Here is a 26,610-nt window from a genome sequence, read left to right as displayed (position 1 = left end):
CAGCCAAAAATATTTTATTCATTTTTTTTTCTTTAAATGTGAAGTTTACTCACAATTACCTTTTTATCAGGCTGTGAAGAGATGATTTGCAAACACCAAACGTTAAATTCCTCCACTGTGGTGAAGATCATGCACTGTAATTAGTTTATTTTTAAACAGCTACAGTTTCTCTTTCTTACTGTAATATTTTTAGAACCTGGTGAAGGCCTGAACATTTCTATTATGTTCTGGTACAGCTTGCTGTTTAATTCAGTAAAAGGCTATGTTGTTGTTTTTGTCTTTGATTATAAGAGTTGCGTGAAAAGAAAATATTCAGCAACCGCCTGAGAGTTCTGTAGTTGTTATGTGTAAATGTATTAGACACGAGGTTTGATAAATACCTAGCTGACTAAATATTCTGTAAGAATGCATATTTGTAATATTTTCTCTTGTTATTTTTATTTTTTTGATAGGTTTAAGGTTGTTGTTTAAGTCAGTTTTTTCTTTCATGGTTTGACTCGCAGGCTTGTTGCCCTCCTGTCTTCTTGTTTCACTGATAAATTGGCACCAGTTGGCCCTTGTCTCAGTAAAGTCTTTCTAATGCTTGTATTGCCATATATCTATAAGTTTAGTCAACATTCATAACATACTAAAGCGCAAACTAATCGTCAGTCTAATCTCTTTTTTTTTTTTTTAAGTTCTCCAGTCTTTCCTCATTCTTCTAATGCTTCCTTTTCCTTGCACTTGGTGGCTGACTGGTATGCCTTTCCTCTGCCCTCCCAGGGGTCCTGCCTCCAGAACGAGGAGCGCCTCAGTCTGCAGATTAATCTGTCTGCTCCTGGTGACCGACCCGCTGAACTGGACAAGCTCAAGCCCTACGTCATCGAGCACATTTTGTTCCTGTTGGTCCCTCCCGATGTTGGACCAGCAGCCTTTGGTGGGTGCCAACGAGCCGAAACTAATCTAAACACGAGTCACACAAGAATCGCAGATGTGAAGCTTAGAGTTAAATTCTGAAGGCTATTTAACAGTTTTGGTTTCAGTTTTTAAATTACTTTAAGGCAAAGGATATTTTTTTTAAGCTGTCGTTCTGAAGATTACCCAGAATCCCTTTAAAAAATGTTAACATAAATATGGGTTTATTTATAACATAACGGTTTCTATCAACTAGAATGTTTCAAAATTGCCACATTTTTTTAACTATATAATATTAACAACAAATACAAATTGCTTTTAGCCTGACGCGTACCTGCAGTCAACTTTTAACTAGCTATGAACTTCATATGGCTTAAATATTATCAAACCATTCATTTTTAAAGAGAAACTTAAGCTACGTTAAGTTTTGTTCTACTTTAGGAGTTTATTAGGCAACGCAAATGTATTTGTATAGCAGTTTTCAGTGCAAAGACAATGCAAAGTGCTTTACATGACTAAAAAATAGGAAAATAAAACAGAATACGTTGGAATAAAATGTAGAAACTAGTGCTGTCAAGCGATTACAAATTTTAATCGTGATTAATCGCATAATTTCAATAGTTAACTCGAGATTAATCGCAAATTAATTGCATATTTAATCTTTCTATTTCTGAAAGTGTAAAAGCCTATTTGGGCATTTTAATATGCAATTTTTCAATAAATGATACTACTAAAAAAAAGAACATGCTAGCACAAAAATATATTTTTATTTTCAAGCACTTTTCAGAATTGGAATAAAAACATCCTGGCACTATAAAATGTTAACCCCTTGCCAATAATGGCTAAATCACTAATCATAACGCCCTGATGTTTACACAATGTGTAGTCAAATGTGTAAATAAATGAATATTTCATGCCGAAATATTTTTTGCCTCTTGAATAAAGATAAACATGGCATTAAGCATTTACATATAAAGTAATACTAATTTTACATTTTAATAAAGTCACAAGTTTTCACTCTCCCACACACATCTAATCCTGAGCTTTCACACCAACGACAATAACTTATTCGTATATCTTTGCATGCTGATTATATCTCTGCTTGAAATGGTGATCTGCACCACGTAATCTACTTTCAGCAGGGCAACATTGCTCTTTCTGCCTTTACTCCCTCGCCTCCTATGTCAGGATGCGCACCAGCGCGTTATGAGGCCGAGGGATATTTCAGCTGGTCATACTGTAGTGCGGCAGCGCCACTTTTTTAGAGCCCAAATAAGCGACTTCCCTTTCAGAAACAAGCCCAAAAAAACTGCAACCCGCAACTCATGAAACGTACAAGCGACTTTAGAAAAAAGAAGCCAAAGTTGCATGAAATAAGCAGACTTGGCATTAGTGAGCGCGGGTCTCTTTTGCTACAGTCTCTAGCATTCTTGGAACTACGGAAAGCGCTGAGGGCAAAAAAAACACACACACAGTCCGCAGAGCGCTGGCGGGGAAAAACAACGCGATTATTGCACGTGAAAATAAATGTCGTCGTTATGGTCTAACAACGCTAACGCGTTAATAACGCGTTAAAACTGACAGCCCTATTAAAAACAAAATAAAAAATGGGAAAATAGAAACCAAAACCAAATATTAAAAACAGTTGGACTACAAAGTTGAACTAATGATGTTTCAGTCATGTTCATTGAGAGTCATGTCATGCTTTCGGGCCCATAATTTTCAGCATGAAATCAAATGAATATTAAAGGTATTCATCACACTACTGACTGCAGGTACAGACCAAACAGCAGGGGGTGCTGTTGTCACATTCAGAATGATTTAGAAGCCCGGCATTTTCTGGACAAAAAAGGCAAATTTGCTCTTAAAATTACAATTGAATCGCTGTAGTACTAATGGATCTTCCTCACTTTGTATTTCTTTAACAGGATTTTTTTTCTCATCTCAATAAAACATGTTTGTACACCAGTGAGGCTAATCTTGTCTAATCTATCGGCATGTTCTTTCACAGGGGATGGAAAAATAGGAGTTTATATGTTAAATTCTGGAGCCAAGAAGCTCTATATAAAGGTGAGATTGTATTATTGTTTTTTTTATCATAATGTTGACCTACTATTTGGACTCTAACGCGATGTTTTCCTGTTTAACAGGACATGCAGGTGCTGTCAAAGGTGGAGGCCAGCCTCAACTTCAACAAGGTTCTTCTGAGACCAGAGGCAAAGAACTTCACTCAAGTGGCCTCCTTGGCCTGCAGAGGTGAGGCGTCTTCTCTTCTCGTCAAATTGCGTTTCCGTCAAACATTTAAGCTGATCAACTTCGTCCCTCCCAGGTTTATTGCCAGGCCACGGACAGAAATGCATAAGCCATATCAGTTTAAAAATAATGGGGAACAAGACAGCCTACAGCTTCCCAGGATTACATATCACACACAGGTAACGCGCGCGTTTGCTGCCATGTTGATGTGTGGTCTGGTTCGGATGATGATAATAATATTTTTTGCCTTATCTGTGCTTTCTGCAGATGGACAGTAGGGGATTTGTTCAGCTTGTTTCGAGTGAAACAAAGAAGCAGCAGTCAGATGGATCTGTGGTTCTCCAACCCTCACCCCCTGCCCTTCACCGTGATAAACGCCACTCTGTCTGAGAGGTTACAGGGTGCGGTGAAGGTGGGTGACCCCATCTCAGAATGATGATGTGTTATAATTCTTCCTCGTTTTTTTTGGTTGTTTTTTTTTTTAAACAGTTGTCTCTGCTGCCCCCTGTTTGTCAGGTGGTGAACTTCAGCAGTCCGTTGAGAGTTTCCACAGGCTGCTGGCACATCCTCTCCCTGCAGCTGCTGAACGAGTCTCTGCCTCTGAACCACATGCTGACGCTGAGTCTGGACACCAGCCTCGGCACCACCCTGCACCTTCCCTTCTACTTTCATTCAACTTCGTCAAAGGTGAACCTCAAGCTTTTCTGGCTGCTGCTTTTGGGAGTCTGAGAAGTAAATGGGAGGTGATTTAATAATCGTGTGTGTGTGTGTGTGCCAACAGGAGGAGGGGATGTTTGAGGCTGAGCACGAGTGTGCACGACAATGTCCTCTTCGCTTATCTGAAGGAGGTGAAATTTAGCCCCTTAAAACATCTGCGTGAGACAAGAAGTTGCCTCCTGGCGATTATTTGACTTAATGTTCCTTTTGTAACGTCTGCCAGGCCGCTTGGAGTGGCAGCACTCCCTTCTGCCAGAACGCTTCACCTCTTCCTGGGACGTAGACAGCAAGCTGGCTGCAGAGCTCTGCTCTCGATGGCGGAGTCACAAAGATAAATTACCTTGCAGGTGAGCTGCAACACCAACCCTCTTCTCTACATTTATGTTGTTTGTCCTCTCCGATCATTAAATGAATGTCTCTTCAGGTGGCCCAGGCTTCCTGTTGAGGGATCCTCTCCTCTGAACTTTGGCGCTACGCCTGTCAATGAGAGTAAAGTAAGCAACGTGTCATGCTTGGTTGCTGGAAAAAAAAGGCTTTTTTAACTTGTTGGATAAACCTGTGATATATATAATGTTCTGTCTGGTCCAGGTAAAGACGTTCCTGCTAAAGAATCCTTCGCCTTCAGGTGGTTTCTGTGGAGATTCGAATCCTTTCCCTCTACCCTTCTCCCAGCGAAGCTCTGGATCTTTTAACCAAATGGTAAAGCGTAGTAAATTAATAAAGTTTTGTGCTTGTGCCGTTTAGAGCTGTTATATTGGAGCACAGCATCCTGGTTGTTTATTTCCTTCTTCTCTATTAACAGGTTTAATTTCAGCTCCCAAACCGTGAACATCAGCACAGCAGAGTTTTCTCTGCTGACCTCTTCTCTAAAGGTTTGTCGTTTTAGTTGAACTTTAATGTAGACACAACTTTCTTGTCTTTTTTTTTTGCTTTTGTTGCAGTCTCTGACAGCATTTTCTCCTTTTCTGTACAGGAAGGTGAGAGCGTAGCAGGCGTAACAGGGGCGGGTGTCCTGCGTCTGCTGTTGCACCCCTGGGAGACGAGAGAGGTTGCTGTGGCGTTTACGCCCTCTGAACACAAACCAACCACCACCATTCTTGTTATCAGGTACCCTGCAAAGTTTTTTTTCAGTAGTTTTAGCCGAATACTGTATTTTTCGGACTATAAGTCGCTCCGGAATATAAATTGCATCAGTCAAAAAGTGCGTCTTAAAGAGAAAAAATATATAAATCGCCCCAGAATAAAAGTCCACTAAATCCAAGACTAAAACTGTAGGCAACTTATTCGATTACACACATACATCCACAACCGGCTGAATAACATGGAACATACCTGGGAGGATGAATGGGGTAATTTAGCAACTCCAACTGAGAAGGTTTTCTCCAGCGCATTTGAGCGTAACGGCCCGTTATGCTGAATGTTGTCAAACTTATGCTGAAATGAGACCGTGAGCGTAATGGTGCTACATGCTAAGCTAACAGTACGACATGAAGGTTTCAGAGCAACATAAAGCTCAAATGCATCAGCGACGTTGTAAACTGCCTGGACAACAGACCTTTAAGCTAGCGCTAGCTGTTATTAGCTTAACACAGCCCAATAACAGGGTTCTGTCACGGTTTGGGTCCTTTGAGATGCACCACACAACGCTTTGCTGCATGAATGCAGACTGAAACAGCGAAACAACATACAAACATGTGTTCAGTCTTTGTTGTCTATAAGTTAATGTTTCAATACTTTTTTTAAGTGGTACAAAAGCAGGATATAGTTTTAAGAAACCTAAAGCGCCATCTTGTGGCTATAGACGGTAAAGTTTACTCCTTGATTCATATTGGTCAATATAATTTACCGTTTAAATTTGATATATAAGTCGCTTCTTAGTATAAGTTGCAGGATCAGCCAAACTATGAAAAAAGTGCAACTTCTAGTCCGAAAAATACGGTACTTTGTTTTTACCCATTAACCAATCGGATATTTTTGTAAAGTTGTGTCTTCGCAAAACCAATTTTTGCCAATACTGATTTATTTTTAAGAGCTATTACTGACAGCATTCATGATAACTAAAAATGAAATTTCCTCACTGTTCTAAGCAGTTATTTATATTAGCCATCAATATGACTAGCATTACTAACACCTAACAACACGAGCCCTCTAGGGGGTGCTAGAGAGCTCACGAGTTTTCCTGAGACTTTATTGGCATTTAGTGAGTGTTAAAATCATTTTGAGCATATGCAAAATAAACCCACTCCAAATTATTATCAAAACTCCTTAATTTTATCAAATCTTCCTTCTATACACACACAAGAGCTCCATCTATGGCATTAGAATAATTTAGAGTAATAAAAATATGCTGTTAAGTTGAAAATCATCAGATTTTACTATCCAAACATTTCTCTGTGCGTTTCTAATCTATTTCTGTCTGTCAGGTATGCACGGTGATCAATGGTGTTCTTTTGTGTGTAATAAGAAGTTCTGCTTCCTTGTTTTTTCAGGAACAACTTGACAGTATTTGACATGGTGACCCTACAAGGCCACGGGGCCAAAGAGCTGCTAAGAGTCGGAGGAAAACTGCCCGGCCCGGGAGCGTCTTTACGCTTCAACGTTCCTCAGTCGACTCTAATGGAGTGTCGGGACGGTGAGAGCAGTGCTCTGATTTAGTCCATGCGCTGTCGCCACTTTTGGCTTTGGTTGAGCTAAAAAAGCTGAAAAGGATTAATGTCTTCCGCAGGTCTGCGCACCAGTAAGCCTCTTTTTGCGATCAGAAAGAGTTTTAAGGTGGAGAACGCAGGCGAGCTTCCTCTGACGGTCATGTCCATGAACATTAATGGTTATTCGTGTCAGGGCTACGGCTTCGAGGTGCTTCAGTGCCGCTCCTTTAGCCTTGAGCACAACACCTCCTCAGAGATCACAATTGCGTAAGAAAAAGTCAAATTTCTTATTTGTTTGTTTATTTATTGCTGCAGACTTTCCTTTTCCTCTCAGACTGTTACATATTCACCCTGTTTTTTTTTCTTTCTTTGTCTTCCTCTGATCTGTTTGTAGGTTTACGCCAGACTTCACCTCTTCCTGGGTGATCCGTGACCTCACCTTGGTGACGTCCCGTGGCAGCGCTTTCCCTTTCACGCTCAATGTGACTCTGCCCCACCACATGTTGCCGCTCTGTGCCCAGGTGGTACCGGGCCCCAGCTGGGAGGAAACCTTTTGGGTTGTCACCCTCATATTCACATGGTTAGTGAAGATTCACTGTTGTCCACCTACAGGGAAGGGGGGACGTAGTCGCCCCTGATTAAGGCGTTTTTCATTTCCCAGACTAAAGCATGAAAATCTGAATCTGAAAATCTGAGAGTAAATTATTCTGGGCCTGAATAAATGAGATTTAAATGCCCAGAAATAAATTCTGCCTAAAAAAACAGCAGATGTTTACATACAAAACTGCTTACTTTTGCTGTAAAGGAGGAAATAATAAATAAATGAATTGTAACTACAACATCTTGGTTACATCTGTAGCCGGTTTGGTCTCCACACAACAAACAGTTGAGAAGTTATGCATGTTTAGATGGAAAAAGAAATCCAGCTACTGGGCCATGTTTGGCACAATTTTTGGGATTTATTCCTTAATATTGAGAATGTGGTCATGAATCTCTTTATTTACACTCTGATTAAATAGAGTGTAATAATGAAAAACAGAGTTATGCCAATGAGTTTGACTTCGACGGATTCAGAGTTTTGTCGGCGCTTCTACGTGTCGAAACCAGGCCCACCAGGACACACACTTTTGGCTGAATGCGTTTTGCATGGTGTTTGAACTGTGGTCAGTGGATATTAGAGTGAATTAGATACTTTTTGGGGAGAAGATCTGGACATTTGATAAATGTGTTGGTCTCAGTCAGTCAGCTACAAGTGTTATTGTTGCTCAAACTCTCTTAAAAGGGGCTCGCAGCCTTAAGAGGTTTAAAAACCGCCTCCCTACCAGGGCCTTTTTCTGGGGTAAACTCTTTCACTTTTAATTCTAATAAACACGGTGGAAACTGTGGGCTGGTAAGCAGTGGCTCCAGAAAACTTCTCTGTTTTCCTGGAACAGGTTGCTGCAGCTATCGGCGTTCTCCGCCACCCGACCCGCTGTGCTCAGATCTCCCCAGACAGCTGTTCATGTGTGAGTGATGGCCGCCAAGGGAGCAGCTGAAACCCTAGTTAGCAGATTTTGCAGCATCCAAAGCAAAGGTCTAAGCTTTTAACGTCAGCGTTGCATTAAAGCGACCTGCATGCAAACAGACTGCAGCCGCAGAGTCGAGTCGGATCGGCTCTTAGAAACGGATCATGAAGCTGCGTGTGATCCAGCTGAGCGTTATGAAAATGTAGAGAATGCCTCTTTTAAGGTAATTAGTAGGGGTGTGCATTGGCACTGCCCTCACGATTCGATTCGATTACGATTCATTGCGATGCATCAAAATTCTGCTGCACACAAGGCAAATTTTTCATCAGTCATGAGGCAACAAAAGCAATCAGATAACATATTTTATTGGCTGCTATGTCTGTATCTTTGACATAAATGTCAATGTTAAATAAAATAAAATTGGTACAGGGATACTGGATATGGCATTCTCTCTGCTTTAGAACCTAAATTAAAATTAAATAGAGCAATAACAGCCAACTTTTCCCAGCAGTGACCATAAGTGTTTTTTTTAGCCATCTTGATTGTTGTTGTCATGCCCCCGGAAGTAATTGAAACTTCACAACTTGTCCATTTGAGGCCAGAAAATAAACAGTGACATAATCGATTATGGCACGTTGCCGCATCGATGCCCCGCATTGCAATGCATCGCTGAATCGATTATAGTAATTAGTAGTAATTAGTTTAGTTAGTAATTAGTTTACCGGGGATATTTAGACTTGGACAGCTTTGTCATTTTGTATGCACAAAGTGCGTACAGAACGAAATTTCGTTTGCATACAGCTTGAAAAATCACAGTAAATTGCACAAAATTTCAGGATAAAGATGCAGCAGCGATTTATATAAACAACTGAAATGTAAAACAATGTAAACAATGCAGGGGAAATAGACGGTGTGCGATTCACGGTATCCAGGAGAGTATTATTAAAACCGTGTAATATACGAATGTGGTGCAGAGTCCATTTGTGGCTTCAGCATTTCAACAGTCTGATCAATCCACATCAACAGATGCTTCATCCCAAGTAACTCGGATCGTGTTGTGACAAAAAAAAAAACCCTGATCAAAATGCCGCCACATTTAGGTAATTGGTGATTCTGTTTGTGTTTGCAGCTTCTCCTTGGTTGGCGTGTGTCTGATGGCCTTTCATCAGGCTCAGTACATCCTCAGGGAGTTCTCAACCCCGACCATCAGGAGCAACCACAACTCTGTCCTTTCCCGGGAGAACAGCTCCGTCAATAATATCACCCCCAATGGAGTGAAGTAAGTCCAGCACCGTTTATTAAGCACCTCGCTAAAGTTTGTGTCGCTATAATAACATACAAACTGTCATCTTTGCGTGTGTCTGCAGTAAATCCAAAGGCAGCTGTAAGACCTACATAGACACCTGTCACACGTCGGATAAAGGAAAGGGCCGCGGGTCTTCGGCTTTGGCCAACAGCCCCACCCCTCGTTCTCAGGCCTCCAAGAAAGGCTCCGCCACCGCCACCTCCCAGCCACAAAAGAAACACAAGGTGTCGCTCTATTACACCAAACATAAGCCCAGCTCAGCCGCAGCCGCAGCCGCCACCATGGATGAAGAGCAGGAAGACCTGAGCCCAGACAGCCCCCTCACCCCGGACTCCTGCAACAACAACAACCAGCCAGCGTTCCCCAGCGAGATGGAGAGCAAGACGCCCGCGGGCTTCACAGAAGACCTGCCAGGTAGTGTCGAACACGACGAGTCGGCAGCAGTTATGTTTCCCGTGGAAATACCTGCTGGGTTCCCTGAGAACGTCAAACTGGGTCCAGGACCCAGACCGGGCCTGTTGATCTGCAGCCCTGTGGAGCGGAGCTGCAGCGAGCGCTACGCCGAGAAGATGGCTTCAGGGAAAAGGGACGGCTCTGAGCTGGAGGTACGAACGGCAAGTGGCTGTTAACGTTTGTCACTCCGGAGATTCAGAGATCCCTCGGCTAATCTAGACACGTTTTCTTTTTTATTTTTACAGATCCAGTTTGAAGAAGATGCCAAAGACCAGAAGAAGAAAGTTGTGAATGCAGAGACTGGCCCAGCAGCGGGGAACAATAAGGGAAAGAGGAGTCGCAGGAAGACAGACAACGTCTCAAGGTAGAAAACACGTTCCTTCCTGTTCTACAAATTTACTGAAAGACGGGTGGAACCGACATTTACCACAATCCTGCCTGGTTTAACGTGGAAAAGTGTTTAAATTGAGGTTTTAATAACATTTCTGGTGCCAATATCATATATATATATATATATATATATATATATATATATAATATATATATATTAGGGCTGGGCAAGTTAACGCGTTAATTTCGCGTTAATTCATTAGACTATTAACGGCGATATTTATTTTATCGCGCATTAACGCATGTTGCTCACATGCTTTCAGTCAGGCAGCACTCTCCCGCTCCCCCTCCCCTCTCTTACATGGTCAGCGGCGCCAGCCAATCAGCACGCAGGCTCAGCCTGGCCCGCCCACTCAGCTCTCACACAAACTTAACAAAGAAACAGCTGAGAGAGACCGCAGCAGCGAAAAAACATGAACAGAGGAAGTAGCACCGTTTGGCTTTATTTTAATACCGTAAATGAAATCAAGCTGTATGTTTTGTAAAAAGCCGGTTCATTTCAGTGGAAACACAACCAATTTATCTAAGCACGTGAAAAAACATGAAAACGTCGAGCCCCAGAAACGGAGAGAGGAGACGAAACTTCTGTCATTGCCCCGACAGACCGACAGACGTCTCTGACTGAGGCGTTTCAGTCCTCCAGGGAACATCCAGGTAGATCAGTGGATGGATGGATGGATGGATGGATGGATGGATGGATGGATGGATGGATGTTACTGGAGCCCACACATAACATGTAATTAAGACCTTGAAAGAACCCAGTACATATATTAAAAAGTGTTATTTAAGATAAGATAACATTAGCTAATCCTTTTTTATCCCACGACGGGGAAATTTATAGGATTAAAGCAACAGGCAGGTGCACACAACACAGACAAAATTACATAAGGATTGAAATATATAAGAGGTGGATTAGCGAAAAAACACTGAACATAACATTATTATTATTATTATTATTATTATTATTATTATTATTATTATTTAATTGTAATAATAAAATAAAAACCACAAAACCCAAAAGATCAACAGTTTAATGATACATCAAGCTTAGGGACTGGCTAATATACAGCAGGTCAAAAAAGGCCATATTTTGGCTGCAGTGCTTGCTGTTCTCTTATGAAGAAAAGATCAACTAGTGCACTAAATTCAATAGATGGGTTGAAAATATCCAGTATAAAATAAGTGCTATAAATGTTACAACACTTTTGTTCATATGGCAGCAGAACATTAAAATAAAAGTGCTCTTTACACTACTTTTGAATTCATTCTTGGAGTTTGTAAATACAATGCGATTAATCGCGATTAATCAGGGCGATTAATCGCGATTAAATATTTTAATCGTTGCCCAGCCCTAATATATATATTTTTTTTTTTTTTTTTCATCAATCCTTCCAGTAGTTTTTAGAAATATTTTCATTTTATTTATCTTTTAATCTTGTTTTGGCAATTTTCAGACAGAATAATTTTTTTAATTCTGTGTTAATTAAGGGTAGAAAACTGTCTCCTCTTCACTAACAGACTCAAACGTCTCTGGAGGCACTTTTCGTTCCATATTTTAACCGTTTTTACCTGTTAAAACAATGGTTTTGCATGAAAAGCGCTTTACAAATAATTCTGATAGATTAACAAAGAGGTTTTCTACTAACCAAACCTTAATTATCCTTAGATAAATAAATTATTTCACTTTGTTGTTACCTGATGGCAATATACATTTTTTGTATATATTTTTCCAAATGTGTTGTTTAATAATTGTGTTTTGTTTTTTGATATTCGATTATGTTTTTCTATTTTTATCAATCCTTCCAGTAGTTTTTAGAAATATTTTCATTTTATTTATCTTTTCATCTTGTTTTGGCAATTTTGAGACAGAATAAAATTTTTAATTCTGTGTTAATTAAGGGTAGAAAACTCTCCTCTTCACTAAAATACTCAAACGTCTTTGGAGGCACTTTTTGTTCCATATTTTAACTGTTTTTACTTATTAAAACAAAGGTTTTGCACTAAGTTGCATGAAAATCGCTTTACAAATAATTCTGATTGATTAACAAAGAGGTTAAACCATAATTATCCCTGTTTTTGTTGTTATTTTCCCCCATAGTCCTCCAGAGCACAATGTTATTACAGTACCAGTAAGGGAAAAGGAACCGGACTGGAAAACGGCGGATCGCAACATGAGCGCAAACCGCAGCAGAACCCGCTTCTGCAACGGCTTTAAGTCAGAAATACTAAAATTCGGACAAGGTGCTGAAACCATCCTTAAACAAAATGGTGGGTTTGATGCTATAAGCTGCAGAACGTTGAACTGAATCACAGCTGAAGCTGAGCGTATTCAGTTTAAAGGGAAAAACTGACTTTAACGTCACTCTGTGTTGCATTTCCGGCAGGCGTGTGTCCAGCTCGCAGTCGCAAACGGTGTGGAGCGGAGCGGCGCGCGGGGGGAGTGTCGGAGTCGGGCTCGGACTCGGGCAGCTCGTCGGGAAGCGTGAGGGCCAGCAGGGGGAGCTGGGGCAGCTGGAGCAGCGCGAGCAGCGTGGAGGGAGACAAGGAGCACGGCGCTCGAATGCACGCCTACGCCGCCTCCACCAGAAAAAGTAAACGCCTTCCTTTGTCACGCTACTTCTGTTAGAAGTCTCACAGTTGGATAAATATGTCATGTTGGCAATAATTAATCCTCAGGATTTAAATTTTTTAAAGTGATTTATTTATTTTTTTGTTCTCCAGGAGATTCCATGCAGTATTGCGTCTACCCCGCAGAACCAGACTGCTACCAAACCACGAATAACAACTACACGCCCGCCAGGTAAACCAGAAACACCATCCGCTTAAAAAAGGCAGCGAAGAACGCAAAAAAAAACGTAAGGCTGAAATTTACTGTTAGCACAGCTGGATGCTGAAGAGGCATCTGTGACGGGACGAAGCGTGGGAACGGAGAATTTATACGTTGAAAACTAAAAACTAATCTCAGTTCAGAAAAGATGAAAGCTGTTGCTGTGGAAATTCATCACAGTCTGAATATTTGATGCTTTTCTTCAGGTGTTTTTCCTTAAGTCTTAAACTTGTTCATGTTGCGGTAAAAAAAGGAAAAAAAATATTTTCTTAGAAATAATCTGCCGGCATTTATTTGCTGTTGGGTTGGAGTACATTATGGCAAATCTACAGACCCCATAAGGGAGGGAAGTGATGATCCCAAACATTCAGACTTCCCCTAAAGCCTTCAACAACAAACAACCCCTAAATATAAATCATAAAGGTGCTAAAACAAATGTAATTTAAATCGCTGAACGATCAAACACGTGTAACCTGAGCTTTTCTTCCTATCCAGTTAGGTTGTAGCATGTTTGTGAATAAAGCTGCAGGATCTGAGACTTTCTTTGCGCTCTTCTTCTTCTTCTCGTCTCTTCTTCCATCGCTCAGTGACCGTTAGCGTTTTGGGCTAAAGTGTGACGCCTGCTGCCATGAGACGCTATAAATGTCTCCTCTCCTCTGACCGTCGTCTTTGTTTCTTTTCTTTTCTTTCAGCTCTAACCATTTGTACAACAAAGAGACGTGCCAAAGCCAAGACCCTGCACCATCAACCTTCGCCCCGACTTTCGCTGACGTCACTGCGAGAACGGACAGGAATATGGGTAATAAGACACGAGCGCTAAACGGACTCTCACATTGGTGAGTTTTTCCCCTTTCAGCTCTGATGGCGGCTTTCCTTTCACCCGCAGGTCATTATGTGCCGGAGGACACGTGGGCGGCTCCATCCATCCCTCTAACCAACGAGTTCAGATACAACACGCACGAAGCTTACGTACCTCAGACGGCAGTCACCGCATCATACAACGGGTAGGCGTCGGAGCGGACATGTTCTCCTCTACTGATGTCCCGCAGCGCGTCCGTGAGAAGATGTGTGCCACCTTACGGAGATGAAAACGGCCTAATTTCCATCAGTTTTTAGTAGTGCTGTCAGTTAAACGCGTTATTAACGGCGTTAACGTAAACCCATTTTAACGCGACAATTTTTTTGTCGCCGTTAATCGCGCGTCAAAACACACATACTAATGTTTTTTCCCCCGCCGCGCTTTCCGGACTGTGTTTCTTTTACCCTCAGCGCTTTCCATAGTTTCAAGAGTGCTAGAAAACTGTAGCAAAACAAACCCGCGCTGCAGTTTCTTTTACCCTCGGACACATGTGACTTTGGGCTTCTTTCTAAAAGCGCTTCTAAATTTCATGAGTCACGGGTTGCGTTTTTTTTTGGGCAGGTTTCTGAAAGTGAAATCGCTTATTTGGGCTCTAAAATAGGTGACGAAATAGGGGTTATTAAGAGACCTGCCTGCACTACATTTGAGTGTATCCAGCTGAAATATCCCTCCGCCATAGGAGCCGACGGTAGTAAAGGCAGACAGAGCAACTCTGCATGTATTTTCTGCAGTTTACGGTCCAATAACCGGTGATAACTGCTGAAAGTAGATTACATGGTGCATAATACCATGTCTATCTTTGTTTAAGAGGCAAAAAAAATATATCGGCATTAAAACAGGTATTTATTTACACATTTGTTTACACACTGTGTAAACATCAGGGCGTCAAGATTAGTCATTTAGCCATTATAGTCCAGAGTTTAACATTTTTCACTAGGATGTTTTCATTCCAATTCTGAAAAGTGCTTGAAAAATAACAAAATAAAAATATGTTTTGTACAAGCATGTATTTTATTAGTGTCATTTATTGCAAAATTGCACATTAAAATGCCCAAACAGGCTATTACACTTTCAGAAATAAAAGGATAAAATATGCGATAACTACCGACATTATGCGATTAATCGCGATTAAAATTTTTAATCGTTTGACAGCATTAGTTTTTAGCTAATATGTTGTTTTTTTGTAAAATATAACAAATTTTTCAACCATTGTAGTATAAACGGTTTGATGATTTGAACAGGTTTGGTAGTTAGTGATGCTTTTTGTTTTCTGAACACATTTCTTGCGCTAACGCAGTGAGGGTTTGTGGGTAAGGAGACGGTTACTGCGGTCTCATGCATCGATTTAAACGGCTCCAATGTTTTGTCCTCTGCAGGTTCACTTGGAGTAGCGCCAACAGCCATTGCACCAGTCCCTGCAGCTACATCGGTAAAAGCTCAGAACATCCGTCCAGTCATGCTGGCCGTTCCCCTTTTAACTTTTCTTTTTCAAACAACTTTAACATGTTTTCAGTAGATTTTAATCCTCTGTATGTTTGCTGGATCACTTCTTCAGGTAACGGACCGTTTCAGACTGGTTTCCCCCATCAGGACGTGCAGAACGTGCATGGCGGTCAGAGCAGCTGGACTGAAGAGCAGCCTCAGGAATCTCCCACCACCTGGAACGCAGCAGCCTGTGTGGGCAGCAAGGTGACGCCTCACATGACCCGACTCCACTTTTATTTCTGCTCCAATCCTTAGCTGTGGTGCTTAAAATCCCTTTGAGCCCAAACAATGAGACCGCAACGTGGGCCATTAGATAAGCGATGCGTTCAGCTGCTTCCATTAATGTCCGAAGGAAACCCTGCGGGAGGTTAGCACTCATGTTTCCAGGGGCTTTAACGAATGGCCGCCTTTATTTTAGCTGAAAAAGACACATTAAAACACATAGGCGGTCATTCAGGGTTCCCACGGGTCCTTGAAATCCTTGAAAGTTTGTGAATCTGAAAAAATAAATTCAAGGCCCTTGAAAGTTCTTGAAAACAGCCAAAAAAACACCTTGTCCTTGAAAGTCCTTGAATTTTTTTGTGGGGTTGAAAGTTCACACGGATGACGACTCATGTGTGATTATTTTACTACCACAAGATCTTTTAAAATGATGTTGATTCCGCAGACTTTTAATTTGCAAAAGTACGTTCGCTCTTCTTCGTTAGTTGGTAGGCTACGGTTTAGGCCTACGTGCGTCCAATAGGTTACATTCACACAGTGTTGCCAACTCAGCGACTTTGTCGCTATATTTAGCGACTTTTCAGAGTCAAAGTCAAAAACTAGCTTAATCAAAGATGAAAGTAAAACAAATTGATATAATTCTGAACATCTCAATGCTGCACTTTTTTCCATAAAATTCCATGAAACGGTGGGCTAATGTACATCTTATATGTAATGTAGTATGGCAAAGCCATGTACTGTGGATATAAATGTAGGCTATGAATATGATCAATATCAATGTAGGCTATAAATTAAGTCCACTTTCTTGCATCGCTTCTGACCCAACAACTTCTGTGCCGTTTAGTCTTTTTATTGAATTTGCATTGTATTAAAATATGATAACCTATTCAGCGGTCACAGTAGGTAAATGCCGCCACGTGTGGTCCTTGAATTTGAGGAAATTGGTCCTGGAAAGTCCTTGAAAGGTCCTTGAATTTGATGTTTACCAAGGTGTGGAAACCCTGTCATTGAAAGATCATAAATCAGTATTCACAGCAGTCTGTGGTAACGAATAAGTTCCCATTAGGCCAATTATATTACAGCAACGGAGGTTTAACTAATATAAACACAAATAAATCAGACAGGATTTACATAAACATCCATCTGTGCAAATAGAGATTCCAATCATAGCATAAAAAAGCCTTAAAACTTTGTTCAAACACACAGTTGCAGTGTTCAGCATAAAAAGAACGTTAGCGCCACCATGTGACCAGATAAAACTTCTACACCATGCCGGTGAGGCCTTTCAGACCAACACACATATGTCCTGCATCCGCTCCGTGGAAAGGAACTAAGGCTACGTTCACACTGCAGGTCTTTTCATTCATTCATTCATTTATTTATTTAAAAGGGGACATTAATCAACATTAAAACAATGTAAATGTACCCGAGTTAGCTAAGGAGTGCTAATTTTCATCGCTAGTCCCCCAGCCAGGTGTAAAAAAAAAAGGCAACCTTAAAAATAATCACAATTATAAAATCACAAGATAAAATTACAATGCATATTACATAAAAAACATTATGGTTAAGAAATACAATTCATGTAAAAAAAAATTATAAATTATTTAAATACACACAGATAACCTTAGTGCCCACAAGTTTGGCTCTCTACAAGCCATTTTTTTGCATTCTTTTTAAATTCAAAGAATGACAAAGACTCTTGATGCTTAATTCCAATTTTGCGCTGAAATCAGATATTTTTTAGGTGGCTTTTACTGTTAAATGCAACCGTAATCAGACGTCTGTCTGAACGGTTCAGGACCGCAAAGTGACTGGCGTCTGCAGATAGCAGAAAAAGAAGTCACACAGCAGCGCGTTTCTACAAGAGTTTTGTTTAAAAAAAAAAAACTCAAAGAAAAAAAAAACACAGCCGTCGTCTCTCCTTGTTATTAGAAAGCTGCTGAGTAATGGAAGCTGACAATATTAAGACCACACCGTAGAAAGATGAAGAAAGCAGCGCAGCTATTAGCAACAGTCTTTTATGGAGCGCTAGCTGCTGCTGCTGCTGTGTGGATGAGTAGAGAGACAGGAGAGAGATGTGAAAGACGGATAAAATGCAACATGACCGTTCAGACTGGATGCTTTGAGAAATATCTGAATTAGTGCCACATATGGAGGTGGCACAGATCTGATTTTTTTTTTTTTTTTTTTTTTTTTGGGCGGTGAAAATATCGGAATTGGGCCGGATACGGGTCGCATTTCCCTGCAGTGTGAACGTTGCCTAAAAGTCGCGGCAAAAGTCCAGATTGGAAACAAAAAGATTTTAAAGTAATACGATGGAAGTATTCAAAAAAGTCCCATTAGCGTCATCGGTTCAGATACATAAAAGACTTGATCAAGGTTGGCTTGTTGTTCCTCATCAGCTTAACACTCGTAGCGTCATTTATAAGGGGTTCAAACCGGAACGATAGTTTTACCGTCGAGTGGAAAGCAAACTGAACTGGAAGTTACTGTGTCTTCTTCTGGATTAGCAACAAATAAACACAGAAATTATGTCTTCATCATTTCCCATAACAGCATTTTCAAAATGACTTTACAGGAACAGAACAGAAAATGTTGGCCTAGAAATTTAATTTAATTTAGATTATTTTACATCAACATGGTAGCTAAACTGCTGACTCGTCCTTCCAGGCATGACGAGTGTATATATATATATATATATATATATATATATATATATATATATATATATATATATATATATATATATATATATATATATATATATATATATATATATATATATATATTTATTATTATTATTATTATTATTATTATTATTATTTTTTTTTTTTTTTTTGCAAGAGATAAACTAAAATCCCCCACCCTTTTTGTGTCTTAAAGCACATCAACCTGCAGCATGTACTTTTTTTCTGTTTTAATTTAAGAAGAATCAGGAAAAGGTTTAGGACAGGTGGTTTGATACATTTGGATGATTTAGATTTACCTTTTTTTGCTGAAAACTACTGTCAAGGACTGCAGCACATCTTTTGTTTTTTTTTTTATTTTAGCCATTAAGAAGAAAAACTCAGAATTAGCAGGTCAGACCTTAAGGAAAACAGAACGGTTTTGACAATCCTGATCAGTACATCCCAGGAAAAAATCTTAAGAAACCAAAAATGTTTAAAATAACATCATTAGTCCCAATTCTGTTTTCCAATTATTCTCTTCCTTAGTTCTCCACATGCAGCTGAAGCAAGTTGTTCCCAATCTCATCGCATAATCCTGACATGATTTCAAAATTAACCACAACAGGAAACAAGTCAGCTGTTCTATTGTAGAAATATAATTTTTTTATATTCATTCTAAAGTGACCAAAAGGAGTTAAAACTCTGGATATTTGGGAAGACTCCTTTTACAACAGTTGAATTAAAAACAGGGTTCCTGCGGATCCTTAAAAAGTCTTAAAAGGCATTGAATTCTGTAATATAAAACTAAGGCCTTAATTGGCATTAAAATGTCTTAAATCAGTCTTTCTTAGGTCTTAAAATTGTTACCAGGTCATAAATAGGATTTTATTTTTGTAATCCTTACCAAACAGTAAAATAATTGACACAATTATATTTTTTTTTAATTTACCGAACAGCTCATTGTAACCATTATTGGTTCCGTCCCGATAGCAGAACCAATAAAAACTGTTGCGGCCGGACCATAGCTGTGAAAAAGAGTTGGCACTGATTTATAGTTTATTTTAGTAGGGAACAAAACAAAGTTTGTGAATTCAGTTCAGTAGTTGTTAAAAATATATCTGGAATTTGTGTGTTTTTTAGCTTTCTTCCTATATGGAACATTTGGGTGAAGTTGTCGCAACCAGGTTTATCTTGTTTATCGTGAAGTTGGTCTTAACTTTTTATTTCAAGTGGCATTAAAAAGTCTGTGAATTTAACTTGCCTTATGCTGTAGGAACCCTGAAAAAAGTTCTCCATTTACCTTCTGCTGTTGATAACTCACTGAGAACAAAAGTGATGTTTCAGGAATAAAGGAAAAGCAAATCCTAACACCACAAAACTGCATAAATCAGCCCAACATCTAAAGATAATCTTTTCCTTTCTTCCCTCACAGCCGTATTTCTCCGGCACCCGCAGCCTCTCTCCCATGTCCAGCTTGTTCGGCTCCATCTGGACCCCCCAGAGCCACTTCCCACCCGAGCGATCCGCCCCGGTGTCGCCCATGTCGCCCATCACCCCCATCACCCCACCGCACTCCCCGTTCACCCGGGAGCCGGAGGGCACCTACAGGCCCATCCAGTACTCCAGCTTCAACCCGTTCGGGCCGCACATGAACCTGGACATCTGGAACTCGTCGTCCAACCGCAGCTCCAACTCCCAGCTCTCCAACGACTCCGGCTACTGCGGCGACGTGTGACTCGAAAAGCAAAAAGCAAAGCGGGACGGCGCAAAACCTGATCTATAAAAGAAAGGAAATAAACAAGAATGTTCTTTTTATCAACAGTGGGGGAAAATGTGAATATTTCTTTTCTTTTATGTTCCAGTTTTCAGATGTTAAATGTTGTGAGAAGGTGAAGCGTTTGTTGTATATTTTTCTAGATGTTTTGCAGTTTTGATCATAGAAAAATAATAAAAAAAAAAGGTTTTGTACTTGAAGAACAATTGTCTTTTATTTAAGTGACGCAGTGAAGTGTTTAACTTATTCAACGCTGAACGCAGAACCTGGCATCTCTGATGCAGATGAGCAAAAGAAAGCCTTAAAATAAACGCATTCTTTCATTAATATCATAATATCACTGCACAGTCTAGAAAAATCCAATATTTAGATTCGATTTGTTGGGGTAAAACTCTCACATTTGGAAAAAAAAAATCACTTTTTTTGCAAAAATTACCGCTTCCACATTTATTGGCGCCCCTATAAATTCATTTAAAATGAATGTAACAAAGGATAATTTTTGCTGCTTATAACTCACTGCAGCGTAATCCACCACTCCGTTTCCCTGAGGTATAAATATGACATCACAGACGGGCCAATCTCATTCATATCATTCAATCATTCATTCAATATCATTCATTTATCATTTGCTCATTTACAAAGTTCAACCAGTGGCTTGTCACACAAGGCTGGATGAGGACCTGTTTATCTTTCCCTTTCACACCGTGAGCAGGACGGTAAGGCGAGTCAAACCAAATCTCCACGCCTCTGTGTTGGAGGATGGCAGCAAAGAGGGAAAAAAATGAAAGACCTCTAGTCTGCATGACAGCTTGACTGGACCTGCTTTTGCCAGCCAGGTGTTTGGGAGTGACACCAGGAAGGAAACCTAATCCTACCGTAACAGAAGCGTGACGTTTGCTTAATGCATCTGCAACTTTAGCTGCAACCTAGTGGTGTGTTCAAACAAGGCAAAAAAAAAAAAAAAGGTGATTTTGAACTAAAATTAAAGGGCTGATTATTTGGAAAGGTAGCTTGTGGCCTCTGTTCGGTTCGTTGGAGGATTTGGGATGCTGTGGGCTTTTGCTATTAGAAGGTGAGATTTTTCTTTTAGTCGCAAAGTAATTCTACTCTCGGATGTCATCTTTATTTATCTTTATGGTTAAATGAAAGCATAACAAAGCTTCTCTGGTCAGGTGCTCCACCTCACAAATTGTAAGCCCATTGAAATCAGCTTTGCATACACATGAAAATATAAAAAAAGTGCATCATTCCTGCCAGCACATGTCTCTCATAATATTTGTAAAATACACTTCCGGCTCTCTCTAAATAATGCACTTTAGTCTTGAGTCTTCTTATTTTACTTTCTCAAATTGTCGGGGCTGATGGACGAATGCCCAAATGAAAACATAAGGCAAGGCAAATTTATTTATATAGCACAATTCAGTACAGAGACAATGCAAAGTGCTTTACATGATTAAAATATAGGAATAAAAGCAAGTAGGGATAGAATGTAGAAACAAAAAAAAAACATTTAAAAACAGTAAAACAGTTTAACTTGAACATTCAAAGGCAATTTTAAACAAATGTGTATAAAACGTCTCCCACGGCCATGTTGGCCTCCAGGCCTCAATCCTGTAGAAAACTCTGAGGCTAACGCTGAAGAGGAGAAAAAGAAGAGAGGACACAGGACTCTGGAGAGATTGTGCAAAAAGGAACGGCCCAACATCCGTCTCTCCAAATGAGCAAAGGTGATAGAAAACGTGTGTGCTAAAGTTAAAGGTTGCATTTGTCAGAATTTTCAGTTTCAGGTTCTGCTAAAGTAAAAAAAATAAATAGATTTTTTTTATTTTTTATTGTTACTGCCTCCTGATTTATCTCACGTTTCCCTTTTCTTCCTGAATGAAACGGGTCCGGTGGTAAAAGTCTTGAGTCTTGCCAAGTCTACGCCTGTTCTCCGGGGCGTGGTAGGCACTGGTTATTTGATTAAATGAGTAAATCATCTGTAAACTGATCTTCTCTCCACCCCATTCATCACTGGCCTGGGAAACTTCAAACCTGCATGGTGGCAGCAGCCAAAGGGGCCATTTCAGCTTCTTTTTTTGCAGTCTGTGGATGTTTACGGCTTAACCGAGAATCCAGAAGTTTTACTGTCACTGTGTGTTATAGTGGTGAATTTTCTTAAGGACATACTCCGGCGTAGGACACACACAACAAACAATAAACAATAGGTGCAGGTAATAACAGAGTGAACAATACAGGTTATTTTTAAAAAAAGATAAGTGCATACAAGATAGTCTTTGTGGTCTGAAGTCCCACTTAAACGCCATCCATTGTGTAGGATCAATCAGACGGCATCCCACAATTCCCTGCGCTGTCCTCACCACCCGAGCCAAGCCTTTCTTCTCCTTCACCGTGCAGCTCTGGGAAGTGCCGGCATCCTCTTGTCACGTGAGGCATGATGATGATGCAGCAGGAGGAACCCAGAACCCACTGCACCAGCGTAGAGCCACAGGGGAGAGTCGTCTGCATTGTTGATGGCTTTGCAGCAATCCCTCATACTGAGCAAGCATGAAGCGACCAGTGTTGTATAGTAATGAAATAAAAATACTTTACTACTGTATTTAAGTATATTTTGGAGTACCTTATACATTTCTCGAGTACAAAATTTTTTGATAACTTTTACTTTCACTTCACTATATTTCTGAACTTAATTGGATACTTTTACTCCAGTACATTTTCAATGTTTGGTTTTGTTACTCGTTACAAAAAGAGAGAGAGAGAGACTCACTGATTGACTGCGACAAAGTCAGGACTTGCCTGGGCTTGTTCATCACCACCAATGGGATAAGAAGCTGGTTCAGTGGTAAAGCAGGTTAAGTTAAACTTGTGGTATAGGTAGAGCATCTAATAGCAGAGAGTCCTAATTTTCTTAACTAAATGATATCTGCAACCACAGGTGTATCTTTTAGCACGTTTACCACTTCCTGTAGGTTAACTATCACTTTATCACTTAACCATGTTCTTAGTATACACCCCCTTTTCCTGCACTTGGTTGTGTACAATTTTAAAGTGCATTGCACTGACCTTACATGAAGAAGGAAAACTGAAAGCTTACAAAAAGGTTGTATTTTCTGTCCAAACTTGGTCTAAATTTCTCCTGCACTTGGCTGTTTATATTATTTCCAGTGAATTTGACTTTCAAAGTTTACCAAAATCTAAAAAAATGTCATTCAAACTGCATTTGCTATGTTTTACTTTTTACTTCTACTTTTTATTACATTACTTGAGTACATCTCTTTTTACAGTAATTTTCATACTTAAGTACAAGACATGTCAGATACTTTAAGACTTTTACTCAAGTAACATTTCAGTCATTGACTTGGACTTCTACCAAAGTCATATTTTGGAGAGGTACTTACTTTTACTTGACGAGATTTCAGTACTTTATACAACACTGGAAGCGACAGTGGAGAGGAAAACTCCCCTTTAACAGCAGAACCAGGCTTAGTGTGAACGCTCATCTGCCTCGACCCACAGGGGGTTAGAGAAGACAGAGCAGAGACACAGAAAGCTCAGAAGGACACATTGATCCAGGAGTACTTTCTATGTTAGAGAGGGTAATGCAGTGGTCAGTACCTAGGACCAGATGCCCCAGAACAATTCAATTCAATTCAATTTTATTTATATAGCGCCAGTTCATGAAACATGTCATCTCGAGGCACTTTACAAAGTCAAAATCAATCATATTATACAGATTGGTCAAAAATGTCCTATATAAGGGAACCAGTTGATTGCTTTAAAGTCCCGACAAGCAGCATTCACTCCTAGAGAAGCGTAGAGCCACAGGGAGAGTCGTCTGCATTGTCCATGGCTTTGCAGCAATCCCTAATACTGAGCAAGCATGAAGCGACAGTGGGAAGAAAAAAACACCCATTAACAGGAAGGAAAAACCTCCAGCAGAACCAGAACCAGGCTCAGTATGAACGGTCATCTTCCTCGACCACCATCCGTTATCTCAGTGGTTCGTTAATCTTAAGTTAATCAGGAGCTTCTTCTCTATTAAATGTATCCCTAATTCTGAAATTAACAATTCTACGTAGGTTTAATGGAAAGAAGTGCAGCTGTATTAGCATCCCTCTGAATTTCTCCTGACATGTTCTTGCTTTACGCCTTGTTTTTATTAATGGTTGTTGTCTCACAAGTTGGTGTTGTGCAGCAAGAAGGTCCTGAGCTTGAATTCTGGCCAGAGGTCTTTCTGCATCTGTGTAGGGAGCTAAACATTAGGGTGATGGCTAGGAGGCTTTCTAACCTTAAAGACTTGGAGCTCACCACCAAAGATATACTCCTAGAATACCAGCACAAACATGCAAAAAGCTGTTTAGCAAACTGAGGAAGGGTTTGGTGGTTGTAATGCATCAAAGTTATTTTTTCCATTGATAGTTTTCTATGTTTGATTTTTTTTTTCCCCACTTAAATAGAGATAACATTAAATCTATATCGACCAGGGGTTTAAACAATTTTGGTTGTATATGTTATAACACAAGTATTGTGTCTGTGTGTAGTTTGCCACCAATTTTTCCCCCAAAGAACTATTAGCAAAGCAGCTCTTACTGAGATGATCAACAAAATTCCTCAGAGAGAATCTGGTGTTTGCTGTTTTATTTTTCTTAATCCCTGCCACTTAAATGTTTTATTGTCTGATAAATTTAACCTTATTCAGCTAAATGTCTGTTAAAAAAGAAGTATGGTTCATGACTTGCATAATAAAGCATTTAAGTAAAAAAACAACCTTTTTTAAACCATGGAATTAATAGTTTAATCAACTTTCTCCCTAAAGTGTGATCAGTTGTAAGTAAGCATGAAATAAAACCGAATATCTGAGCGTGCTTTTGTGTGTTCAGGTGCTTGTGTGCCTAAAAACGCGTGTAATTCTTTGTCAGGCTCTCAAGAGCTGACATATTGCAGCTATTGATCTTTAGTCCTAAAATCAACACAGAAGCCTGGATACTGATGACAGGGAAGGCCAGAGGAGTCGGGATATCCTGATAACGCACACAGCATGCACATGTGCACGGAGGTACAGAGGTCTGCAAACATCAGTCAAACTTTCTCTGCAGGATTATTAAAGTTGCCGTTTTGTAAGGCCGATATTTATAGATACTAGAGCGTTATTTATTGGTTTAAGTTTTACTTCAGTCCACAGCTTATTCCTGACTTTATCTCCAGTAAAGATGACATGCATCCGCCAACAACAAACAGCACTTTGCAGAAGGATTCACACTTTGAATATGTTCATATCTGATGTGTTCTTTGAAAGATTTTACAACAAAAATATCTGAAAAGTGTGGCGTGCATGTTTTTCATAAGTTTGGGTATATCTGTCGGTTCACTGCAAAAACAGATCTAAAAATAAGTGAAATGTTCTTAAAGTTAGTGTATTTATCCTTGACTTGAGCAGGTAATTAAGATTATCTGCCAATGGAATGAGTATTTTGACCCCTAAAATAAGATAATTAGACATCTAGCACTTGAAATAAGATGATGGAGATGAATTGTTCCTATTTTAAGTGCAAAAAATCTTATTCCATTGGCAAATTCTCTTATTTACCTGCTCAAATCAAGGACAAATACACTCATTTTAAGAACATTTTACTTATTTCTAGTCCTGTTTCTGCAGTGATTTGCATAGCTAAGAACTGAAACGTTTGCCTTTTTCTTGAAGCTAGCTGACTAAAGCTCAGCCAGAATGGATGGAGTATCTGTGAAAGATTTCTAAGTATTGACACAAATTCTGAGTTGCATTTATTGTAGGTTTAAATGGACCCTTCTTGTACACTGATATGCTTTGATTCAAACCAGACCTACAAAAAGGTTGACCTCTTACCTGGCCTGAAGGTTTTTCAGCCTCTAACAGCTTTTCTTGCAGAATCGCCTTATTAAATTTAATCTTATTTAATCTTTTACTCTGACCAGACTCCCTGCCTCTGCTGAATAAAAGCCTCCACACAGCATGATGCTGCCACCTCCACATTTCACCATAGGGATGAAGTGTCTTGCATCATTCATTTTGTCTCTTAAATCTTGGTCCTTCCTTTTAAAGCTCTTGATTTACACTCATGCCTGTGCCTTGAGGTCTTGACGCTTTTAGTCATTCCCACCCAGAGCTTTAGGATCAGATGGGATTGGACCTTTCCGACCTCGATCCGTTGTCTATATCTGCCTATCCTTGTTGGGTTGCTGTTGCAGATGTCCAGCTATCAGAGAAGCAGAGGACATCTTGGACAGGTTGCCAGTCCATCAAACACAGAGACACACAACCACACTCTTACATACGGATAGCAACGATGCTACAAACTGTACCACCACACACACAGCTACTGGCTGTGTCAGCACCAAATTGAGGATTGTGAGCCCTTCTGTCCTTACATTACCTGACTTCTTTATTATTTCAAGAAGCAGCAAACCGCTTTTTTTTGTTCAAGCAAGCTTTTATTTTGACCATGCTATTTCAGGGCAGTGTGTCTTCAGGTATGGTACTTCTATGCCGTTTTATTATTCCTTGTTGTGAAGCACTTTGTTGCTTTCTATCTGTAAAAAGCATTTTAGGAATAAACTTTACCAACTCTTACTAA

General features: G+C 39.9%; 1 protein-coding gene across 1 annotated transcript in view; it reads left to right on the top strand.

The window, feature by feature from the left end:
• tmem131l (transmembrane 131 like) overlaps positions 1-20,193 on the top strand; it is a 45,798-nt gene extending 25,605 nt beyond the window's left edge. Inside the window, 27 exon segments of the mRNA XM_012873856.3 lie at positions 763-916; positions 2,906-2,964; positions 3,045-3,150; positions 3,224-3,326; positions 3,415-3,559; positions 3,664-3,834; positions 3,929-3,995; positions 4,088-4,211; positions 4,289-4,358; positions 4,453-4,488; positions 4,490-4,563; positions 4,667-4,736; positions 4,838-4,971; positions 6,354-6,496; positions 6,590-6,776; positions 6,904-7,089; positions 9,144-9,293; positions 9,382-9,925; positions 10,019-10,137; positions 12,262-12,431; positions 12,548-12,754; positions 12,885-12,963; positions 13,683-13,789; positions 13,877-13,994; positions 15,226-15,278; positions 15,405-15,538; positions 19,658-20,193. Of these exon segments, the coding sequence (XP_012729310.2) occupies positions 763-916; positions 2,906-2,964; positions 3,045-3,150; positions 3,224-3,326; positions 3,415-3,559; positions 3,664-3,834; positions 3,929-3,995; positions 4,088-4,211; positions 4,289-4,358; positions 4,453-4,488; positions 4,490-4,563; positions 4,667-4,736; positions 4,838-4,971; positions 6,354-6,496; positions 6,590-6,776; positions 6,904-7,089; positions 9,144-9,293; positions 9,382-9,925; positions 10,019-10,137; positions 12,262-12,431; positions 12,548-12,754; positions 12,885-12,963; positions 13,683-13,789; positions 13,877-13,994; positions 15,226-15,278; positions 15,405-15,538; positions 19,658-19,960 (3,813 nt within the window). The 3' untranslated portion in view covers positions 19,961-20,193.
• Positions 20,194-26,610: the final 6,417 nt, after the last annotated feature.

The sequence above is a fragment of the Fundulus heteroclitus genome, chromosome 5 (genome assembly GCF_011125445.2).
Source record: "Fundulus heteroclitus isolate FHET01 chromosome 5, MU-UCD_Fhet_4.1, whole genome shotgun sequence".
NCBI lineage: Eukaryota > Metazoa > Chordata > Actinopteri > Cyprinodontiformes > Fundulidae > Fundulus > Fundulus heteroclitus.
This window is presented reverse-complemented; position numbering and strand designations above follow the sequence as displayed.